This window comes from Nycticebus coucang, chromosome 19 (genome assembly GCF_027406575.1).
Source record: "Nycticebus coucang isolate mNycCou1 chromosome 19, mNycCou1.pri, whole genome shotgun sequence".
Classification (NCBI taxonomy): Eukaryota; Metazoa; Chordata; class Mammalia; order Primates; family Lorisidae; genus Nycticebus; species Nycticebus coucang.
In genome coordinates this window covers 26,951,099-26,973,621 of record NC_069798.1, presented here as the reverse complement: position 1 = coordinate 26,973,621, position 22,523 = coordinate 26,951,099, and the positions used below count along the sequence as shown (strand labels likewise).

General features: G+C 41.7%; 1 protein-coding gene across 4 annotated transcripts in view; it reads right to left on the bottom strand.

The window, feature by feature from the left end:
* The window catches only part of MAPRE2 (microtubule associated protein RP/EB family member 2), a 186,169-nt gene extending 164,441 nt beyond the window's left edge, over positions 1 to 21,728 (bottom strand). For 2 of the 4 annotated variants that reach the window (XM_053571092.1, XM_053571094.1), the window contains exon 1: positions 16,104 to 16,257. In XM_053571092.1, the coding sequence (XP_053427067.1) occupies positions 16,104 to 16,127 (24 nt within the window). In that variant the 5' untranslated portion in view covers positions 16,128 to 16,257. Of the gene's footprint in view, positions 1 to 16,103; positions 16,258 to 17,613 lie in introns of those variants that run through there. The other 2 variants (XM_053571095.1, XM_053571096.1) reach the window with 2 other exon arrangements.
* Between the last annotated feature and the right edge of the window lie 795 nt (positions 21,729 to 22,523).

Genomic DNA, 22,523 nt, shown 5'->3' with positions numbered 1-22,523 from the left:
TGTTATAAACCATGGTTTTGTGATTTGGATTTCTATAAAAGATAGTCCCCAGAAACTACCTAAAATCATAGCTACAATAAAATAGAAATTTGGTTCTTTTCATACACAAATGTAGCCTAACCTCCTCTTCTTGGAATCTTCATTTATCCATCTGCTACTTTCCATGTGAACCAGAATTAAAATAATTTTTAAGATTGCCCTTTCTATTTTAGCATAAAATATTCCCAGTGCTAAATGTACAAAAGTAAAATTCTTTCAAAAGATTATATGAGACAAAGTACATATATGAAAAATACCCCATTCCTTATAATTCTATGAAATGTTTTTAATATTATTTTCACTCATCCTTTTATCCATTTTTAAATATTTTTGAAAGCAGAGCACAGACACAGAATAGCTCCTTTCTCATATGTGAGAAATGTTGTGAAGCAGCAGAGTAGCATAGAGAGAGGTTCAATTTCCAAGCCCAGGGTTCAAGTTCAGTGTTCAAGTCACATTGGAAACTAAAGTCCTCCTTTCCACCCATCTTATCTGTATAGTCTGCAATTCCTTTGCCCATTCAAAGAAGGCACATGGTAACACATTAAAAGAGTTACACATGAGATCTAAATAAGGCTTGACAGTGGCAAGAGGGCTGTTAAGACATTAAGTTTGAAGGGCTGCTCTGACCTCCCTTAAAATATGGAAAAGCCTTGTCCAACTTTTGTGATGTGCTCTGTGGAAATCTGCTCAAATTCTTACTTAACATTTTCAGCCGTGTCTCTTCAAAGTGTTGGTAAGTACATGGAACTTATAGAAACGGGCAAGAATGTGTTTGGACAGCTTCTGACCACAAATTTCCTGTTTGAGCCGATGTGGAGACCCCAGAATGCTGATGTAACAACAACCCACATTGCACTTGGGGAGGGCCTGACAGAGGAATCTACTTACAAAAGATTTGGGGCTATATCAGTCACTAAGTTTCCTGATGGGGGAAATTCCTGCTGAATTCCACTCAATTGGGAAATATTCTAGGGAAGTCGTAGAGCAGAAGCGCACTGTCAGGGATAAAATCAATATGGGGAAAATCAACATACTGTTGGAAATAAATCCAAGTAAAATACCCAACTTGAAAATATTTCTTACAGGCTTTCCCCTCCATAATTGTGCACTGCTATAGCTCTCAATTTGGCAAAATTCTTTTTCATATATTATCCTACCCAGCCCCTTGAAATTGTAATTCTTTCATTACTCCTAGGGATTGACTCTGGTTGCCTTTTAGTTAACTGCTTTTCTCTCCTTTATGCTTTTCCTTAAAAACTCTGATGTGGTACTATGTTGCAGAGACCTCTAATTGTGTTTTTATCGAACTTTTTTTCTTTATCGTCTTCCTCAGCCTCCCCCCACCCCCCCAGGCTAGGAACCTTTTTATCCCCTGAAGATGCTAAGAAATCCTTTAGAATCCCCTGAATGCTACAGAATAAGGTTTTGTCTGCAAGGTTAAGTGTTGGAAGTCACAAGCCATTAGAATACCCAGTTTTCATCCCCATTAAGGGTGCGTGCTCTAATCCAGTTGGACACGCAGGCGTTATTGGGCTCCTCCTGTGTGTCAGGCACTGTCCTCAGAGGGAGGAGTACAAAAACAAATAAGGCAGGCCCCACCCTCCTGTTTTGCAAGTTGTCAAATGTTTTGGACAACCCCATGAAGTGAAGAGAATTAACACCATACTTTAGGTGAAGAAACTGAGGCTTAGAGACCTTGTTTCTTATATGAGTTCCCACAGCTGGTAAAGGACCATGCTGAGATCCAAACACTGGTCTTTTGATTCTAAATCCCACACTTTTCTTATGGATCCATTCTGACCCATTCTACCTTTTCTCTTTATATATATATTTTTTTCTCTGTATATTATCTTTAAATTACATTTCATGTATTTGAAGCCATTGGGTAACTAATTTTAACTTCTTAAAACTTTTTATATGAGGTCCTTACTCCTTCATTTGTTCAACATTTACTGAGCACATAAAAACAACAACAGCTGCCGTGTATGAATAGCTAATAGGAATCAGGTGCTAAGTCTGTTGCACGCATCAGTGATCTAGTCCCCCCAGTAGCACGAAGAGGAGTGTTATTCTTCATTCCCATCTCACAGATGCATGAACCAAGGCTTGGGGCAGGGCTGGGATTCAAACCCAGGTTTGCTATACTTTGAAGCAGGAGCTTCTGAGTACCACGGGATGCACCTGTTAGATGCCCAGCACCATGCTAGTGCTGGGACCCTGAGGGGGAACATACACAGCACAGCCACCAAAGACTTCACAGTCTATTTGGGTGACAGACACACACACATTAATAATTAGACCATGGGGTTGTGAATGAGTGGAAAAAGAAAAGGGGACACATTATGACTGCTGTTTTCTTAGGCGGCAGGTAGAGTGTGAAAGTCATTTGTTTTTCTCGTTATGAAAATTAGAGGGAAACAAGCATTTTACTCCTCAGGATCCTCTGTGGTTATGCTTTCCCAACTTTATGGATCACCCAAGAATTTTGTTAAAATGTAGAGTAGGATTTAGTACATCTGAGATTCTGCCGTTTTTAAAACTTTTAGGTGCTGCTGACACTGTGTTTGCAAGGTGTATAATCTCTCTGCTTCAGAGCTTTTTCTAAAATCTGCTGCACTGGGAATCTAACAGGAACTTGCCGGATGATCCCAACTGAAACAAACCAATTTGTAGCTCAGATCTTGGTACCAAATGATGAACTAAAGTAAAATCAAGAAGGTAAAGCCCATCCTTGGGGCATGATAATTTTTTCTTCCTCCTCCTCCTCTCCCTCCACATTTCGAACATGGGTAATGCACTCATCCAGCTTCCCAGGACCTTGGGGGGAAATTCTTTCCTTTCCAAGATGATATGTACTCGATTGACTAATCTGTGCAAATGCGTTAGAGAGCACTGATAACAAAAATTTGTTATTTTTTCTCTGCTGACCTAACAGCATCTTGTTACATGAGCACCTTCAATGCAGCCACTGTGATTTCCATGTAGACAAGTGAGTGAGCTGAAGTTACCACGTGTACATCCAGCATGTTGGAGAGAAAGGTGCTCCGATGATCTGCAAATGCTGTCAAAAGCAAATGTGGGCTAGAAACCTAAAAACCTTGCATTGCCGTTTCCAAAACTGTACGGCCTACTTGGATCATCATTCTGCCTAAAAGTGTCAGGTTCAAAGTGACTTTTGAGACTGCCTGAACTTTCTAACAATGTTCTTGAACAATTCATCACGTCCTCTCTGGGTGTACTCACGTTTTCAAACTGAGGGGAAAGTAGTAACTATCAATGCTAGAAGATCAGGAATCGTAATCTATGGTGGACTGTGTCTCAAAAATGTTTCTGTCAAATAAAATTTTGAAACCATATGCGTCTTCCCATGGAAACATAGGTGGTTAGAAATTAACATACTGGGGGGATTCAATGTCATTATGGGAGAAAGGACCTTAGAGGGCTATCCTGAGAACCCAACTATCATTTGTAAACCTGGCTGTTATAAAGAGTGTTGGACTTGGAGTAAAATTCCCTGAGTTTGAGGTTTTCCCAATTATGTGACATTGGCCATGCCATTTAAACTCTGGGCCCTGGTTTTATGGTTTTCTGGAAAGTTCAGCTATTTAGAGGGTTGCTGCTGTGTATAAAAATTCTTTAGCAACTATAAAATTCTATGTAAGTGGACAATATCTATTAAGTTTATCATGATTATTAAATAATTGAATTTGAACATATCTCCCTGGACGATAGGGTCTGAATAAGAAAAGGTCAGGAAATATTAAAATAGAATCAACTCTAGGGAAGACCAACAGGTTAAATAGATTGGGAGAGAACATGTATCTTAAGGGATCCTGTAGATGTGGCCTTGATGAAAAGGGCCCCAAGGAATTTGGGGAGCAGGACTGTCATGGGCCTTTCTGGGCCTGCTGAGCTCTCTTTGGCTGCCTCTTCTGTAATCCATGATGTGGGAAAACCCCACAATTGACTACCGTCTCTCTGAAGTTTGCAGGCTAGGAATAATAATAATGAAAAAAGGTGAAAAACAGAATCCCAAACCAAAACTTTATCTTCTGACCACAAGTAAAACTGCACCTGTTAGCTTTTGTGTTGGATGGCAGCTCATAGACTGTTACAGGGATTATATACTTCATAAAAATCATTTCATTTAACATGGTGTTCAATATTTTTATTTTCTTCAAGGCTTTTGGACCCTAGAGAATCTGTTTTTCTTCTTGTTCCTCCTCATCCCACAAGGTGCTTCCTTTTTTGCTTCCCTCAGGGACAGCTAACATATCCCCTAGACTTCCCCATCTGTACACTGCACTACAGAGCAAGGAAGCAGCTCAGGCAACCTGCCCAACACTGTCAAAAGCAAACAGCACTAAAAACTTTAAAACTTTATAACTTCCAAGTGGTTTTAATAAAAAAAAAATCTCCATACCTCAGTTTTTCATCTAAAAGGAATGGGATCAAATGAGATCTCTCCAATGTCGCCCACAGCTCTGAAACCACTAGGATTCGACTTGGCATAAATAATGGCAGGCGTGTGTTCTGGAGAGTTATGTTCTGACTTTGTGAGATCTTTGCTGTCTGAATACTCTGTGTCAGACATTCAGGACAGGTGGAACACAACTAGGCTCCTTTGTCCCCTCTAGGAGAGGGAAGGTGCCCTGGAGCTGTGCTTCGGAAATTGAGAGTGCAGAGCCATTACAGCCTGGGCTTTGCTCACTAGACTCCTCCTTGAGCACCATTTGACATTAATTTTCAGGTACCAGAGTCATAAATGGAGCAATGGTTCCTACCTCAGGTCACAACTGTTGACCTGTGGCTTTTCTACACTCGTTGTCACAGCTCAACTGCAGTCTTCAGAAGGGGAACTCCATTTGTGTTAGGCTAAAATAAAGGGTTTGTCACTGTTGTTGCGATCTCTGTGTTTTAAATCTCTTACCTTCCTGTCCTTGTATGTTCTGGTACCTGTGCCGGTGATGTATCAGTGTCCAGCAAAGGTGCAGAAACACAAAACCCTGAGGCCTTTTTGTCTTTACCTGTGTTTTGAGGTGACACAATACAACTCACTGCTAGACGTGGTCAGTAGTTCTTCTTTTCCCACATCTTCCCTCATCCCTAACAGGATTAGGCTGACTGATGGGGAGATGACCCAATGCTAACAACTGCATGCACAGGGAAACGTGAGCTCAGGAAGGCTTCTGAGAGTCGGCTTTTTAAAATGTGTTTGTTCTGCCAGAAATCACATTGCTTTCATATTGTGAGGAGCTATAATGGCATTCCCCATATGTTAAATGGATGTTTAAACTTATCACTACATCTGCCTGTTCCAATTTAACTAAAGAATTCAATGTGCTAATGGACGATCAAAATTACATATCTTCCTCATGTTTAGAAAGTAATTTATGGATTCTCCAGAGGAAAAAAAATATAGTTTGCACTGTATTTTCTATTATATTTTATTCTAAGGAGAAAGAATTAAGAACCACCTTTCAGAGCACAGGGATATTCTGTGGAGAGAGGAGAGGTAAAGGCATGAAATATTGGGCCAGGTGGAGAGGCTGAGGCCTGTAATCCCAGCATTTTGGGAGGCTGAGGCTGAAGTTCAAGACAAGCCTAGGTAATATAGCAAGAACCCATCTTTACAAAAAAAAAAAAAATTATTTGGGTATGGTGGTGCATACCTATAGTCCCTGCTACTTGGGAGGCTGAGGCAGGAGGATTGTTTAAGCTCAGGAGTTTGAGGCTGCAGTAAGCAATGATATTACTCTACCCTGGGAGACAGAGCAAGACCCTGTCTAAAAAGGAAGGTATGAAAAGGTGAATTGAGTTGGCTTGGGGTGCTCCTTAGGCACAACTGGGACAAGAACCCAGTCTCTTGAAAATCAGTTCAAATTCATTTATTTTTAATATAATAATAAACAATGTATTGTGTCTAACTTGCAAATGTTTTGAGTGAAGATTGTTGTTTAGACTTAAATTTTGAACTAAGTGGGTAGAGATAACCATTATTTGTCTTCATGTTTTCTTTTGAAAAGTAGCTATTGCTGTTTTCTCTTTGACTATTACTTAATTCTTATCTGTAATGCTTTTCACTTAATGTTTTGATATTTTAATCTCTAGAGCAGTGATTTTCAATAGGCATGCTGCAGCACACGCGTGTGCCATGAGAGGAGCTTAGGTGTGCTGTGGACATTTTTAAAGCTCATTAATTAAATTATTTTTGAAAGAAGTTCAAAGCACTATAAGTATATTCTCTTTTTTTTACTCTCTCTCCCCTTTTTTGTGATCAACACAATTTAAGAGTGCTGGGAAGTTTAACTGTAGGTTCAAGTGTGCCATGGGGTAAAAAAGTTTAAAAAATACTGCTCTCGAGTCTCTACTCATGATCATTAGTAAAGAAATTCACATAATTTTTCAGATAGAGAAGTCAAGTTATAAAAAACTCTCAAAGTCATAGATAATTAATAACAGGCTGGTAACAAAGTTCAAGGTTATTAACCTTTAATATTTAAAAACAAAACTCCTGCAATTGTGAAAAACAAAAAATTCACGTGGCTTTCAGATTCAGAGAGCGACTTTTAAAACACCACTGGGATTAACAAAATATAGTGTTCAAAATCTCTTCCCATCGGGATGGGCTACAAACCTCAAGAAAACATATGACTCAGGTGGAGTTAGGTTGGATCTGATAGGGCGTAGAACCTGCTTGTTACACCCATTGCGTGGCTCACCAGCACCAGATTGCTCAATAAGGCATGCTCCAAAGGTGCTGGGTGACTCTTAGCATACTCCACCCAAGGTCCCAGGTCTGGGCAAATTACCATGAATAGCATCATCACAGACACTCAGGTAAGCAGTTTAGGAAAGACAACTTAATACACTCTTCCACAAAAGAGATGAACCTGACTAACACGGATTCACAAATAAACTGGAGTTGGTGTCCATAGTGACGGGTAAGTATAGCAGTAGACTCCCAGGAGGAGAAAAAAGGCCACACATTCTTGAATATAAATGCAATCCTTTTAGTCTTGTGGTCTGTGTGACTAATTGTGAGAGCTGTTAGTAAGCAGTACCATGAGCGTCTAGTTCCTTTCAAATAAGACAAATAACAGCCCCGTAGGACAGATGTTTCTTGTTTCTGGCACAACTTGATTCCAATGCTCCCATCAGCTTCCTGCTACTCAAAACAGGGGCTCAAGAGCTGAGCTTCCCTCCATTAGATGGTCTGTTCCTGAGTCCACTAAACATTCCTTTCATAATGAAAAATCCATGTGAACTCTGGGTACAAGGAACATTCCGTATAACTCAGTTATTACTTAGTTTTAACATAAGTTTAAAAATATCTGTGTAGAAGTACCTGCACTTTTGACTGTCTAGAATTTTAAAACAAATATCTGGAAAAAAAAATCTCTAAGTTATCAGTGGTTCACTTTGAATGTAAGGCTGGATAAATTTGTCATAGATGAGGAAGGACAGGAGAAAAAGTCATATCCTGATAAGAAATGTGTTTTATTTTTCAAATGAAAAATGACCTACATTATTATTCAAGACAGAAATATGCTAACATCTGTCAGAGTCAGATTTCACCATTTCTCTTTTCCAGCATCTATTAGTGCTCCCCGCTTCCTCCTGTCAGAGAACCATGACCTCTGTGTCTGTCTCCTGAACACTTACCAACACCTACTGGTCAACCTTCACACCAAGCCTAAAGAGGGATTCTTCCCAGAATTATTGGTATTTAACAAGTGTTAATATTTTAAGCACTGGAGACAAGTTCTGATAAAAGATTTTCAGAAATTATTCACAGAAAAGCATTCCTCACCAAGTATGTTTCCCGTGAGAAAGGCTGCCACAAAAGGGAACGCTTTAATAAACTGCTATGAATGGAAACCACTCTGAGTACATAAGAAAACTCCCACCTGCAATTCTCCATCTACAAAACAGTCATGTCAGAAAAGGATGAAACAGTTCCCCAAATTGAACTCTTAGGTGCCAAGTCCTTATGCTAGGCTCTGGGATGTGGAGGTGAATGGAGTCCATCATAATCTTCAACCAATTCATGTTCTCCCAGATGAAAAGGCAAATCAGACACGGGCCACTTAAACCTACTGGACAAGGGTGGGCTGGTGACAGGTGGGTGGAGGCAATGGTTGGGAGGTGAGGAAGGGCTCTTCACACTGAGGCTTCTCAAATGTCAATGCCTAACGGCAGACTAAAGTACAGATTCTGACTGAAGCTGTCCCAGGAGGACCCTGAGATTCTGCATTTATAAGATGCTCTCAGGCGATGCTGATGTCACTGGTCAGCAGACCACACTTTCTGAGCAGTGGAATTAAAACCTGAGATAAGACAACGCTTGAGCTTGAATTAACCCCGGAAAGCTGTCCAAGGCAGAAGAGGGTGCAAAGGTACAGGCAAAAGACACCAAAGCTAGAAACATTATACTGGATACAGGAGACACTAAAAATGCTAAGGGAACATTTTACATAAATTATTATTGAATGCAAATATAGGCTAGAGCTTTACACAAAAATAAAAATAGTTTTTAAAATAGTTGCATGAGGGTGGTTAAGATAAGGAGTACTTCCTATCATACCCCTTCCCTACCTCTTTTTAGACCCTCATTAATGAATTTATTTATTAAACACAAAAGAATAAATAAGTTTATCCTCTGTGTGCTGGCAGGAGAAATTTGCCCTGGGGTCCTTTTAATAAAATGACCACTCAGGCTTTTCCAATTTGGGGTTGTATGAGTGGATAAAAAGAAACTTAATAACTAATTGTAAGCATGTAATAATGTGGTTATGATGGCTACATAAACACTTTTTTTTTTTTTTTGAGACATGGTCTTGCTCTGTTGCCTGGGCTAGAATGCACTGGTGCCTTCATAGCTCACTGTAACCCCCAACTCCTGGGCTCAAGCGGTCCTCCTGCCTACGCCTCTGAAGTAGCTGGGACTACAGCCATGTCTATCATGCCCAGCTTTTTCTTTTTTTTTGATTTTTTTTGTAGAGAAGAGGTCTTGAACTCCTGATCTCAATCATTCTTCCAGCCTCATCCTCCCAAAGTGCTAAGATTACAGGTGTGAGTCACCACACCTGGCCAAAACATGTGTTTTTGAAGAAATAACATTCTATAAAGTGAGTTGAATGATTTAAAATATTGAAAAACGTTTCTATAATCTATTAATAAACTTTTTCTGGGACAGAGTGCAGCGAGATTATACAAAATTCTGGCAGAGGCCTGGTGTGGTGTCTCTGGCCTGTAACTCTAGCACTATGGGAGCCAGTGTTGGAGGATTGCTTGAGGTCAGGAGTTCGAGGTTGCAATGAACTCTGATGATGTAGCTGTACTCTAGACTGCCTCAAAAACAAACAATAATCAAAAACCTCTTTGATTAATGGCTTTTTTCAGTAGGTGAAAGTAGCTAAGATATTTTAATTCATTATTTCAGAAATATAATCTCAGATCAGATATTTTACAGGCCAGGGAAGAGAATCATTCATTTTGACATTTATTATATAATAAAAGTAGGGTTGCTAAATTTGGCAAAAATTAATAAAAAATGATAAAATTCATGCTAATTCAAATTTGAATTTTTGATGGAAGACTAAATTTTTACTATAATTACATCCCATGTAATCTATGGAATATATAGGACATATACTAGAAAAATCAATTTTATACAAAAATAAAAATGGTTTTTGAAATAGTTGATTGAGGGTAGTTAAGAAAAAGAGTGCTCTCCCCATCCCTCCCCCACTCTATTTTAGACCTTCATTAATGATTTTATTTATTAAACAAGAAAAGGATAAACAAGTTTCTCTCCATGTGCTGGTGGCACAAATTCTGCCCTGAGGTCCTCTTAATAAAATGACCATGTAGGCTTTTCTAATTTGGGGTTGCAAGATTGCTCTTGCCCAGATTGATTTGTGAAAATCAAATTTAACTGGGTATCCTGTACTTTACCTGGCAAGCCTAGATTAAAGCATACACCAAATTCTAACTTGCCTTGAGAGGGCAGATTCTTGGGAGGAAAACTAACAGAGCTACTGACAGTGTTGTTTAAACATTCCAACTGTCCCAGGAATCGCTCTCTGGACTTGCCAGTCCCACATAACGCACTTGGTCATTACTGATGCTGAATCGTGGAAGCCCCTGTAGGGGATCTGCACCCAGAAGACCACACTTAAAAAAAATAATGATGAAGCTATGCAATAGCTTCTTTCTGGGGAAGGGACGAAACAGGAAGGTTTTTCTTCTAGCTCTTTCTTTTCCACTTTATGGAGGGCTAAGCAGCTCAGTGGGGAAACTAAGATAGAGGGTTCTTGGTAAAAATCATGAAAGGTTTTTCTTCTTAATACCAAATTTTGTCAAATTGCTCTGATTTAAGAAGATCTTTGAAAGAAGGAAAACCTAAGGCGGTTGCTGGTGCTCTCTCATCGGTTGTTGAAAGCCTTTGCCAGCTTTTAAAGAGGGTTATCTAGTCCTCTGATTTCACTCTTTGTATGATATCCAATAAATAGTTTCAGACGCTTTCAGCAAAACTAAAAGGAACTACTCATTTTCCAGTTGCCTTTTCTTGCTTACTTGCCCATCTCCTACCTCCTTCAAATACCAAGTCATTATAACAAGTTGGGACCAAGGTTTGCCTGCTAGTTCAAAATTGAATGTTTGGCCCCTGTTTAACCATTGACAATTGTGAAATCCCTACTCTAGTAAGAATATAGCAAGTTTTTCCTAATATTAGGAATGAATTTAGAGAGAAATTGCTAGTGCTAGGTACATGGCATGAGCTATATCAAACAATATATTTAATAACAATGTGAAATCTATATTATGATAAGGGAAGACAGGTAATTTCACTTAGACTGGTCCTTTACCCAGTCAGCATGGAGTTATACACTCTTATCTCCAGCCATGTCCTCCTCCTCCTCCTCCACCATCTCTTCCTTTCTCCCCCATCAGGAGTGCTAGGGTATTAAGTGTATTTGGGAGTTAGAGATCTATATACCATGACCACCGGTAGTTTTAGGATGGGGTTAAATACACTTACAATTTTTTGGTTTTGATTTTAGAAATGCTTTAGCTGATGTCCAACACTTTCATTGTAATTCATTGTTTGATTTAGTTAAAAAAAATCCTTTTATCATAAGGACACTTGTACTAGACTGTTTATTGCAGCTCAATTTACAATCACTAAAACGTGGAAACAGCCTAAATGCCCACCAACCCAGGAATGGATTAACAAGCTGTGGTATATGTGTACCATGGAATACTATTCAGCCATTAAAAAAAATGGAGACTTTACATCCTTCGTATTAACTTGGATGGACGTGGAAGACATTATTCTTAGTAAAGCATGACAAGAATGGAGAAGCATGAATCCTATGTACTCAATTTTGATATGAGGACAATTAATGACAATTATGGTTATGGGGGGGAAGCAGAAAGAGGGAAGGAGGGAGTGGGGTGGGGCCTTGGTGTGTGTCACACTTTATGGGGGCAAGACGTGATTGCAAGAGGGACTTTACCTAACAATTGCAATCAGTTTAACCTGGCTTATTGTACCCTGAATGAATCCCCAACAATAAAAAAAAAAAAAAAACTAGGAAAAAAAAAAAAGAAACCCCTTTGTTTTTTCAGTCTGTAAGTTACAGGTGGACTGGTTATGAAAGGGATGAGGAGAACACCAGTTACATGTAACTTAAAGTTGCCCTGTAGGTCTAAGTGAAACTCATCTGCAAACTCCCAAGTCTGTGGTATTAAAAATTCATCAAAAGGAGGAAGTCCTGTCAACTGAAGAAAGTTTTATGACAGGCTACACTTAAACAATAAAATACTGAGGCAAGTCCCTATCAATATAGTAATTCTTTCAAGTCATCCTTCTAGAATCTTAATAGTAATCTTTCCAGCCTCAAGTATCTGGCAAATAATTTGAATTTCTAGATCATAATCTGGTTTTCTTTTGAATTTGGAAATTTTAAACCAAATTGTCCACAGCAGAAGATCAGCCTTTAGCTGTGTTCTACATGTCTGTCTTCTTAATACTTGCTGATCCTTGCCATTGTAAGTAGCAATTTACATTAAATGTGTACTTCAGAAAAGTAGTACTATTTCTCCAAACCACAAGTTTCCTCATCATGTTTTAAGTGTATAAAATGATACTCAATAAAAAATCTTCTAAATCTGAATAAAATCCCAAATTATGCCTTCATATACTAAAACGAATAAGCATACAAATGCTGGGTTGGAGAAAAATGAAGTTTCTACCACTAGAGTTAGGGCAAATGCTCACACTGAGATTTCTCTTCAGGATGATGTGTTTTCAGATTTTCAAAAGCTCCGGAGACAATGACTAGTTAGTACTGAACTTTTGAGGCTTGTTTCAGTCAAGAAGTTTTAGAGTTAGTTGGCCATATTGTAGAAATTCATGTATTATTTAGAAATGGACTGCTTTTGCAAAGTAAATACACAAGAATAATATGAAAATAAACTATCTTATTTCTTTAGTGATTAGTTGACTTATGATTGGTGACATTTTTTCCTTCTCTAAAGGGGAAAAATTGAAAAAGAAAAAAAGGACTAAAGTTTTAAATGAGCAAATTCTCATTTAAAACTGGAGTATGTTAAATTGGAGTAAACCAGAGGTCTGCACATGTTTTTCTGTATATATTTTAGGCTTTGTGGGCTGTACGGTCTTTGGTGTTAACTATTTTACTCTGCCACATATGCAGAAAAGCTGCCACAGACAAGACGTAAAAAAGTACGGCTACAGTCTACAAAGTTTTTTTATATTTCAGACACATAAATTCAAGTTTCATATAATTTTCAATTGTCCTCTAATGTTTTTTTCTTTAACTATTTTTCAGTCATTTAAAAATATGTAAAGCAATCTTGTCTCAAGGGCTATAGAAAAACATACCCATGGGTCAAGGTTTACTAATTCCTGAAACAGATGGAGCCATGAGTTTTAACTCAACACAAGCTTAATGTAATTGTCTGAACTTTGTCAGCAGTCATTTTTGATGTATGTCACTTATTAGGTTGTTGGAAGCAAATTCATTAATTTATTCTATAAAGTGCTGGTGTAATATAAATTGAAGTAACTTCTCAAATGTTGCAAACTGAGAGGAAAAGTTTGTGGAATTATGAGATTTGAAATACTACAGCCAGATTTTTCCACATCGTACGTTAAGAAGAATAAATTCCCTTTAAAATTTTAAGATGGCTGCAGCAGGTAAGTTCCGTAAGTGAGCTGTATTTATTCTTTGTGGCCTCCAATGAGTGAATGCTGGAAAGAGAGCTGCTCAGGATGGGAACATGATTTGAGGGAGGCATTCAAGCATAAAATGGAGAGCTCCTTAGTGAAGATGTTATACAAGGCTTTTAGACTTTCTTTGGGTGGTGGGGCTAACTTTTAGGGCTCCTAATAAGACAGTTTATGCTTCTGTGACTTGGGGAAAGATTTAAAGAACTTATTACCTTTGATTACCTAGATAAGAATGTCAAGAAGGCCCAGATTGTTCGGGCTTGGCCTAGCCCAAAGGTTAATTATTTACGAATAAAGTCACTGAGGGCATGATATACGAATGTGAATGGTTTCTACTATTTTAAGGAGGGAGGAGATAGTTAGAACTGATCTTGTCTTGCCAAAGCCTCCAGGCAAGACTACATCAAAACGTTATGACATGATAGATACTGGAAAGGGAGCCAATTATCTAGTGTTCTAGACTTGACCTTGCTACTTTTGGAAGATCACTTAACTTTTGAGTTCACTGTGTAATTTTCCACCTGGGAATACCAATTGCAACTCGGTTATGTTCAAACCCTGATATGTTAGTAAGATGAAAGGGCTATGTAAATTTAAGGTAATAAGACTAGGTGGTTCTCATTTGTTCTCAAACTCTTAGAGCTTCTAAAATTTAGATTAGGCCCTTTCTTTCTACCCCACCCCTTCTGACCTACTTGTAAATATTATAGAGCTAGGAATACATCATCCTCTGATTAACAGTTTCTGACTAATACAGAATAATCCTATTAGTCTTATTTTTTAGACTACTTTCAACCTTTCAGTGTTTTACATCTCCCAAAAAAGGGATTGACATTTCCAAAGTGCATTCCCAGTTCCCTTTCTAAGTTAGGAAGAAGTGAGAATGGATGCATTACTTTGGCCTTTGGAAAGTTTTATTAACATTTATTTTTGGTGGTGTCTGTCAAAAAATATATCCAACTGCTAGCTTAATGAATTCCTTTAGGCATGCCCATAAGTGTTTTGTTTGTTTTTCATAATAATGGGCACAAAAAGAACTTCCCTGAAGTGACTCTTGGGCCCATGAGAGTGTGGTTACATGTTGTAACAATTATTAACTACACTCAAAATGCTACATTGTTTTGTGTAAAAATGTAAGTGAACAAGTGGGTTATCATTTTATAACACTTAAGAATTGTAACAGAACTTTGGCTGCTACACATTTGGAATGTCTGCCTTGAAAAATAACAACACTACTGTCCTCAGGATGCTTTTTGTCCAGTGTCTTGCCGACCTCCTGATAATCAGTACCAGTAACACTCATAGTCTTGTGCTCCCTGGGGCTGCAGTCATAAAGCTTCCCATACACGAAGTGCTGATGAAGTTCAACGGCTGACAACACTGACTGATTACTAAATGCAGGGCAGCTGTTCCCCTTAAAGAAATTGGGGACAAGGAAGAAAGCATTTGGGAAATAGTATAGAACCCATAAGGAAAGGAGAGGCATAAAAACTGAAAGTAATAGTAAAAAATTTAAAAAGGTTATTGAAGAAACTTTGCCCGCATGTTTAAGCAGGCTATCTCAGATCCTCTTGGGGGGATGGCTTTTTATTTTTAAAGCAAGAAACCTTTGATTGATAGCAAACAAAATTTTGTGTGCAAGATGACCATTTCTATCTAAATAGGTTCTTTAACTTACTTCTGAAGGTATAATCAAATAGTAATTGACTTTTTCCCACTCAAAATCTGCGTATTCCAAATTCATCCTCTTTACTTCGAATAGAAGTAAGCAAACCAGCGTACACGTTTCCAGCAGCTTTTGACAAGATGTGTAAGGAGCTGGCTTCCCGTTTCCCCTCCTAACAGGAGAGAGCATTGAGTGAAGCGGGTGGAGTGGGGTGTTGGAAGAGGGAGTGGCTCCTGCAAGCAAGCAGATCCTGACAGATGTAAAACGTGCTCTCAAAAGAAGGGGCATATGTGTCACTAAACTACCTGCTGTAATTACTTCCTATTCAGCGGGCCGCGGCGGCCGAGCGTGGCTGCTGCCTCACCAGGGGGCTGGAGTTGGTTTCTGGGTCTCCCTACCGCCTGCTACACATGAGTCATCCCAGGAATGAAAAGTTTCTACTCAGCTCCCTTAACAACAGCGCAGAAGCCAGGCAATGACAGCGAACTTCGATCTCTCCAACAAGAGCCAAACCCTAGCCAGGGAAGGAAAACAAAGATGTGGTAGGTGTCACCACCCCTAGCCTGCCAGGTGACAGTCCTCCGCCCCACGGCGTTAGTCAGCGCACCTCAGTTTCCAGCGTCTCCTCTCTCGCCCTGCTTAGTGGTTAGACCAGCGCCTCCTCTGCAGCGTCGGCTGCTGCTGCCCCCCCGCCCCGAAGCTTCCTCTGCAAACTTGCTGCCCAATGAAATCACCTGGAGTTCACCCCAAACAATCTGATTTAAATGGTTTGCGGTGTGATCAGGGCACTAGGTGTTGTCAAAGCTCTGCAGGTGATTCCAATATGGAACAAAGTTTGAGGACCAGGGCTGTGAACCAGCGTAGTCCTACCCATCCGATAAAAACGAACCAATTCAGAGCACCTAAGGACCGATTAGTCCACCCCCAAATCTCCTATCTAAAGACATGTTCTCACACAAGGTCGCTGAGTGATGTCTTTAAAGAACGTGGCAGAGAAGAACGACAACCAAGGGGGCATTTCCAACAGGGGCGCTGGCTGACCAAGGCCCATCTACTACTTTCCTTGCCCAAACCTCAGCCCAACCTTGCGTCCTAGCGCAGCGTCTCTGATCTTGCCATTCTTCCGGTTACCTTTCGGTCTCTGTTCTGTTTCATTCCTGTGTCCTGTTAGGTGAAGTTGTCCGCCGCGGGTCCTCGGGTCGGAGTAGGTGCGCGTCCCACCTCCGGGCAGAGCCGACCGCGAGCTGCGCCGCGGCTGGACCGAGCCGGGCTCGGCGTGCAGCGCGCCCGGGGCAGAGACTATGCAAATCGCCAAAGTTCTTCCGCCTCCCGGCGGGCTGCGCGGGTCTGCGCACTTAACTCCTGATTCTGCACTGACCGCACTATCGTGCTTCTCCTGACCTCCTCCTCTGGCCTAGAGGGTCTGGACCATTTTCTTTTTTCTTTCTTTCTTTCTTTTCTTTCTTTTTTTTTTTTTTTAAGAGGATGTGAGCAAGTGCTGAAGTGCTATAGAGAAGACCACCAGGGAGGGAACAGAGTGTCGGCTGGTACCGAGGTGAAGGGACAGCTAATGTTCCGAATATCAATCACTCCACGCGCTACTGACCCGGCAAGGACCAACAGAAGGTGAGGGGGTTAAGACAAAGGCTGCTCAGGATCAAATGGCTGCAGCGCCCCCTCCTCCGAGGCCACAGCCCTGCCCCCTGCACTGCACCCGCAGAGTGACTCCAGGGGTGACCAAGGCCGCCAGCCCTTTCGGGGTTCAAGGAAGTCCACTCTGGGAGCTCTCTAGGAGGAGGGGAGAGGGTTTTCTTTCCCGAGCCCACCCCTCCTTCCGGGTCTTTGTGGGATTTCTGGCTTCGGTGCAGCCCTTCTACGGGGTAGACACAATTTCCCACCTAAGTAGGATAGGGAGTCGCGCAGCAACCCTGGCTGGGCGCGCTGGGTGCTCCCAGCGCAAGAACCATTTCGGTGCAGAGTGAGAACCCGCTTCCTTCCCCACCCAGCCGGCTCCTAAGTCCTGGGCGCCCGGAGCGCGAGCCGCAGCCGGAGCCAGAGCCTGGATGGTGGGGCTGTTCCCCGCGCAGGGAAAGCACCACGGCGGCAGCAGAGTCGGGGTCCCGGGCTGCACCCCAGCTCCACAGCCGCCGGGCGCCCGCGCGCCGCGCTTCCTGCTTCGCTCCGAAGTGCGCAGCCCCTGCCAGCGGCCCCCGCGCCCCAACTCGGCCTCCCGGACTGTGCGCTGCGGTCGCTCACTAGTGCGACCCCCTCCTTGTCCGAGGCCAAGTCTGCCTTCTCTGGATTGCCCCCGTCCTCAACACCCCCGCTCGTCCACTTCGCTTTTGCCAGCGTGGCAGCCCGACTCCCTCCGCTTTTCTGGGGTGCGCAGCGCTGAGTCCCGGAAGGAAGGAGCACTGGGCGAGGGAGCACTAAGCGCTGGACACCTGGGCCGCGGGGCCCACCCCTGCGTAACTTCTCGGTGGGCTCGGGGACCCCCGGCTCCACTGGCTCGGCGACGCGCAGGCTGCAGACCAAGTGGCGGGAGGAGGCGCGGCCAGAGCCCAGCCAAGGAGGGGCCACTCCAGAACAGGGTGTGTAGGGGCGCGCCAGGGCAGTACCGCTTTAAATGCACTTGACTCACCTTCTCCGGGGCTGTAGCCTCCTTCCTCTGCTGACAGCTGGGGGCTTTGTTTTCTCCGCCCCTCCAGCGGGCCGCGCTCCGCCCCCCAATGTCGCACGTGACTCTCCGTCTGCCACCGCCGCCTCTTGGCTTGTCCACCCGAGAGAGAGCGGGGCCAGCACCGCCCCTTCCCGGAGGTGCAGGCGCAGGTGCAGGTGGGGTCCTCAGTGGGGAGAGTCCAGGATAGCCAGGTGACCCGCCTGAGGACGCCGGTTGGGCCTTAGGAAGCCAGGCTGAAATCGTGACAGGGAAGAGAGTGCCAGCCGGTGAAATGAACTGGGCTGTTTGTCTCCACCCGAGAGAGGAGGCGGGCGCTGCTTGCCAAGGGGATTTGAAAAGGCTACGCCACACGCTGAGTTAAATACCTGCAACCGGGGCTTGCCTAGCAAACGCAGTGTATCTGCTTTTTGCACCAAATGTTTGAACTCATACCCGGAGTACAACTGAGAATGAGCGGCAAACTTGTTTTGGTACGAACATTATTAGTTAGACAATTCTAAGAATAATATGATTAACAATATAATAGCACGTTTTATCGGGAGTTTTAAAAGTGCTTCTTGATGCTGTTGATATTTGGATTGTATTTGGAAAATGGAATCGAAGCTGAGGGAGCTAACTCCAGAAGATTATTGGTGTGGGCACTTGTCCATTTGGAACAGCACCTATTTTTAATGAAATAAATTGAGGAAATGTTCTGGCTTCAAGACCCTGCTCCGTGTCTGCTGCCTGTGGAGTTGGTCCCACCCTCCGTTGATCAGAGTGATCGCTGGTGTTTGCAACTGCGAGGGCGTTCTGAATCCTTCCTCTTAGCGGCTGGAGAACACCAAATTGCAGCCCAGGGGAAAGATCGTCTGTCTCCCTCAGCGTTCATTAAAACTTCATATTGGCGAGAGTTAGCACAGTGCTTCTCAAACTTCCATGTGCAGAGGGATCACCCAGAGATTTTGTTAAAACCTAATTCTGAATGAGTGGGTCTGGCCTTGGGCCTGAGATTCTGCATTTCTAACAAACAGGATCCTAGGTAATGGCAGTGCTGCTAGTCTGAGGATCAGGCTTTCAGCAGCAGGGCTGGGAGCATCTGCTTTGGCATTGGCCAGCCACAGCATTTTGTGTCCTGGCTGCATGGCTTGCCAGGTGCGTGACCCTAGACAAGTCTCTTAACGTTTAAGCCTCACAAGCTATAAAATAGGGATGGTACTAGTTCTCTCCTGACAGGGTTGTCTTGAAGATTAAGTAGGAAAAACCCATATAAGGCACTTAGTACAGTGCTTGGCACACGTACCTGGGGCTCAGAATATGTTAACTAATTCACTGTCAAGGTCATCTTGAGGAGCAAAGCTGGCACAAAGTCCAAAATGCTGCAAGGGGAGTAGAGTGTAAAATGGGCACAGGGATGAGGTAGCCAGCCCCCAATTGGGCACTGTGCTCCTACACACTTGATCTTAGCCAGAGGCTGAGAAGAGATGGGGACTGTGCTTCCACAGTGCCTGGTGCATGCCAGATGAGATGCGCAACAAATCACACATGTTCAAAAGTTGTTTTGTTTCTACTTTAAATCTTTTTTTTTTTTTTTGAGACTCAGTCTCACTTTGTAGCCCTGGGTAGAGTGCCATGTCATAGCTCACAGTAACCTCAAACTCTTGGGCTCAAGTGATTCTCTTGCTAAGCCTTCTGAGTAGCTGGGACTACAGGTGCCTGCCACAACCCTGGCTATTTTTAGAGATGAGGTATCACTCTGTCCTAGATTGGTCTGGAACCTGTGAGCTCAGGCAATCCACCCTCCTCAGACTCTCAGAGTGTTAGGATTACAGGCCTGAGCCACCACGCCCCACCCTTCTACTTTTAATCTTGATAAATTAGTTCTGAGACATTGAATTAAAAAATAATTTTGCTTTCTATTACAGATAATGTCCAGCTGCCTGGCAGATGGGTAATCTATTTTAATATCAGAGAAACTAAATGGATTGTTAAGGAGTAGCACATTTTTTATCCTCGTTAAAACCCCTGAAATTTAAATTTAAATGAATTTATTAATGAAGATATGGTATTATTAGCTCTCAGAATGAATGGGTGTTGTCATCACAGTTCCTCTATCTTCCTTCTCCTCTCTGTGCCCCAAATGTGAGTGTTTCTTAAGACTCATTGTTTGGTTTTGGGTTTTTTATTTGTTTTTTGGGGGAGGATTGTGCTTTCTGCCATTTCCCTCAGAAGTCTCATTCATGCATGTCTTACATTTAACTTTCAGGTGTGTGGAGATTACTTTTGAATCCATACACATATCCTTGATTCATTCCGGAGCCCTGTTTCTGCCTCTCCTATTACAGTTAGGCATTTCTATTGAATTTCCCACTAGCTTTTAGTGTGTTCTAAATTAAACTTGTGCTCGGTTATAAATCAAGGTGGGCTATTTGCATTGTGATGCCCTCTGTGCTAATCCTGAGACCTGGCAAGGGGGTGGGACACAAAATACGATTTATCCTAGAGATCTTCCAGCTGCTACCAGTTATTCCTTTGAGTCTTTATCCTCAACAGGGACTGGAATCAGTACAAATACCACTTATGCAGTTGTAGGGTGCAGCATGAATGGTGGTCAGAGCGAACTGAGCGAGGGAGAGACTACACCTTAAGCTGCTGTGCCAATGCCACTCAAATCTCAGCGGCTTCATATAACAAACGTTAACATGCACTCATGCAGATCTCCAGGGCATCATCATTCTAGTCTGCTGCTTTCCTGTGACACTTCCACCAGCACCCTGGCAGAGGAAGAGAGTGTGGAAATTGTGCACCGAACCTTAAATGCTTTCACCCAGCAGTGATGCAGGTCACTCCTCACATTTTGCTGGTCAAGGAAAGTCACAGTCATTTCCTAACTTTAGGGTTATGTACTCATAAGCAACAGGCAGGTAGAAATCTTGGTACATGTGAGTAATGCTTGTTATAGGGGTCCATTTTACATGAGAGGGTTAGGGATAAAATAAAACTGGAAACAGTCTAGTTATGGTGGGGAGTGAACAGAGATCACCAGTGTAGAGTCTTTGGGGAGAGCATTACTGTTGTTGTTATTATTATTATTACTATTATTATTTGTTAAATCATAGCTGTGTACATTAGTGCAATCAAGGGGTACAATGTGCTGGTTTCATATATAATCTGAAATATTCTCATCAAACTGTTCAACGTAGCCTTCATGACATTTTCTTAGTTATTGTATGTAGGCATTTGTATTCTGCATTTAGTAAGTTTCGCCTGTACCCATTCTAAGATGCATGGTAGGTGTGGCCCCACGCATTACCCTCCTTCCACCCTAACCTCCCCACCTCCCTTCCCCTTCCTGGCCCTTTCCTCAGATTATTTCTTTTTTTTTTTTATAAAGAAAATAAATTTTTATTTTACAGTTATGGATGTTACATCCAAGGTCAAGGGGCCAAATCTGGTGAGGGTCATCTAGCTGGTAGTGGGTTATAGTCTTCATGTGAAAGCTATAATTTATCTTCATAGTAGGGCTGAGTACATTGGATACTTTTTCTTCCATTCCTGAGATACTTTGCTAGGAAGAATATGTTCCAGTTCCATCCCTGTAAACATGAAAGAGGTAAAGTCTGTTTTATTATTATAGTACAATAATATTATGTAGAAATACACTTAAAAGTGAAAAATTCTGTCCCTTTGCCTGTCAGGGTTATCTTATGAATTAGCTAAGGATGGTCTACTCCAGGCACTGGTCATCCAAACTCTCCCGTGATACAGCAGCCAGGAAAGATCATCCATCTTAATTATGGATAGGAAACCCTGGGAAACCCACCAACCATTAAATAAGGAAGGGTCCATCAACACAAGTAAATGTGCTGACATGGACGGTCATTCTCTGCTCAAGGAGTGAATATAAGCGTTGAAAGAAGGAAATATTTCAGCAGAATCACATGGTCCCATGTTTTCCCCGTGATTGTCTGAATTAGACCTTCACAAAGAATTTCCTGATATTCGTGGGAATGTTGAAATAATAGCTTTGTGAATAAAAATCAGTTCATAAACAAGGGGAAAAATAAACAATGTGAGAAAAATAAAATCATACTTTTCAATAATCTTTGGGCTTCTTTCTCTCAAAAACAGAGATTATGATAATCAAACTTGCTTTCTGCATGTACCTGAAAGAGGCGAGGTGCTGGAGAATGCTGTAAACTGAATTGCTGTGCAATTCTAGATATTGCAATGTGTTGCTGGGTAATGAATAGCATTTTTGAAACTATCAATTTTATGTCATCTCGGTCCACATCCATCAGTGACATCTACTCTCCTTTTAAAACATTTACCTCTTTATAATAAATTGTTCTAAAAATTTTTTATATAACATGATCACTCCCTAAAGCTAATTTTTGACAGCTTCAATCACACTTTTCCAAACATATCTAATATGAGGGAGTAAAAAGGAGAGGCTGCGTTTGTCAATTGTTTTAAACTGTTTGCTCAAATCCTTTTTATCTGATTACTTTTTACCTCTGAGTCCTTGCTAAGATGTAATTCTGCTTTAGGTATAAATTATAACTTCAAGAGACAGGCTATAGTGAACCACTCATAAATATATCTATAATAGCCTGTAAGACTGAGATGGAAGTGTTCATTATCAAGATCCAATAGTTTTTATTAAGATGAGTAGTAAAGGTGGCGTAAGATGACAGCTCACAGGGATTGCTGCCTTGTGAGGACTCTAGCATCTGTTCACAGAGTAAATATTGAAATAAAAAGCAATACCACCTTCAAAGCATTGTGTGGGCTCTTATGAGTAAATATTTGTGAGTTATTTAGCTAAAAAATTATCATTTTTACAGGAAGTTCAGAGATAATCTTAAATAACTTGCCCAAGTCATAATTTC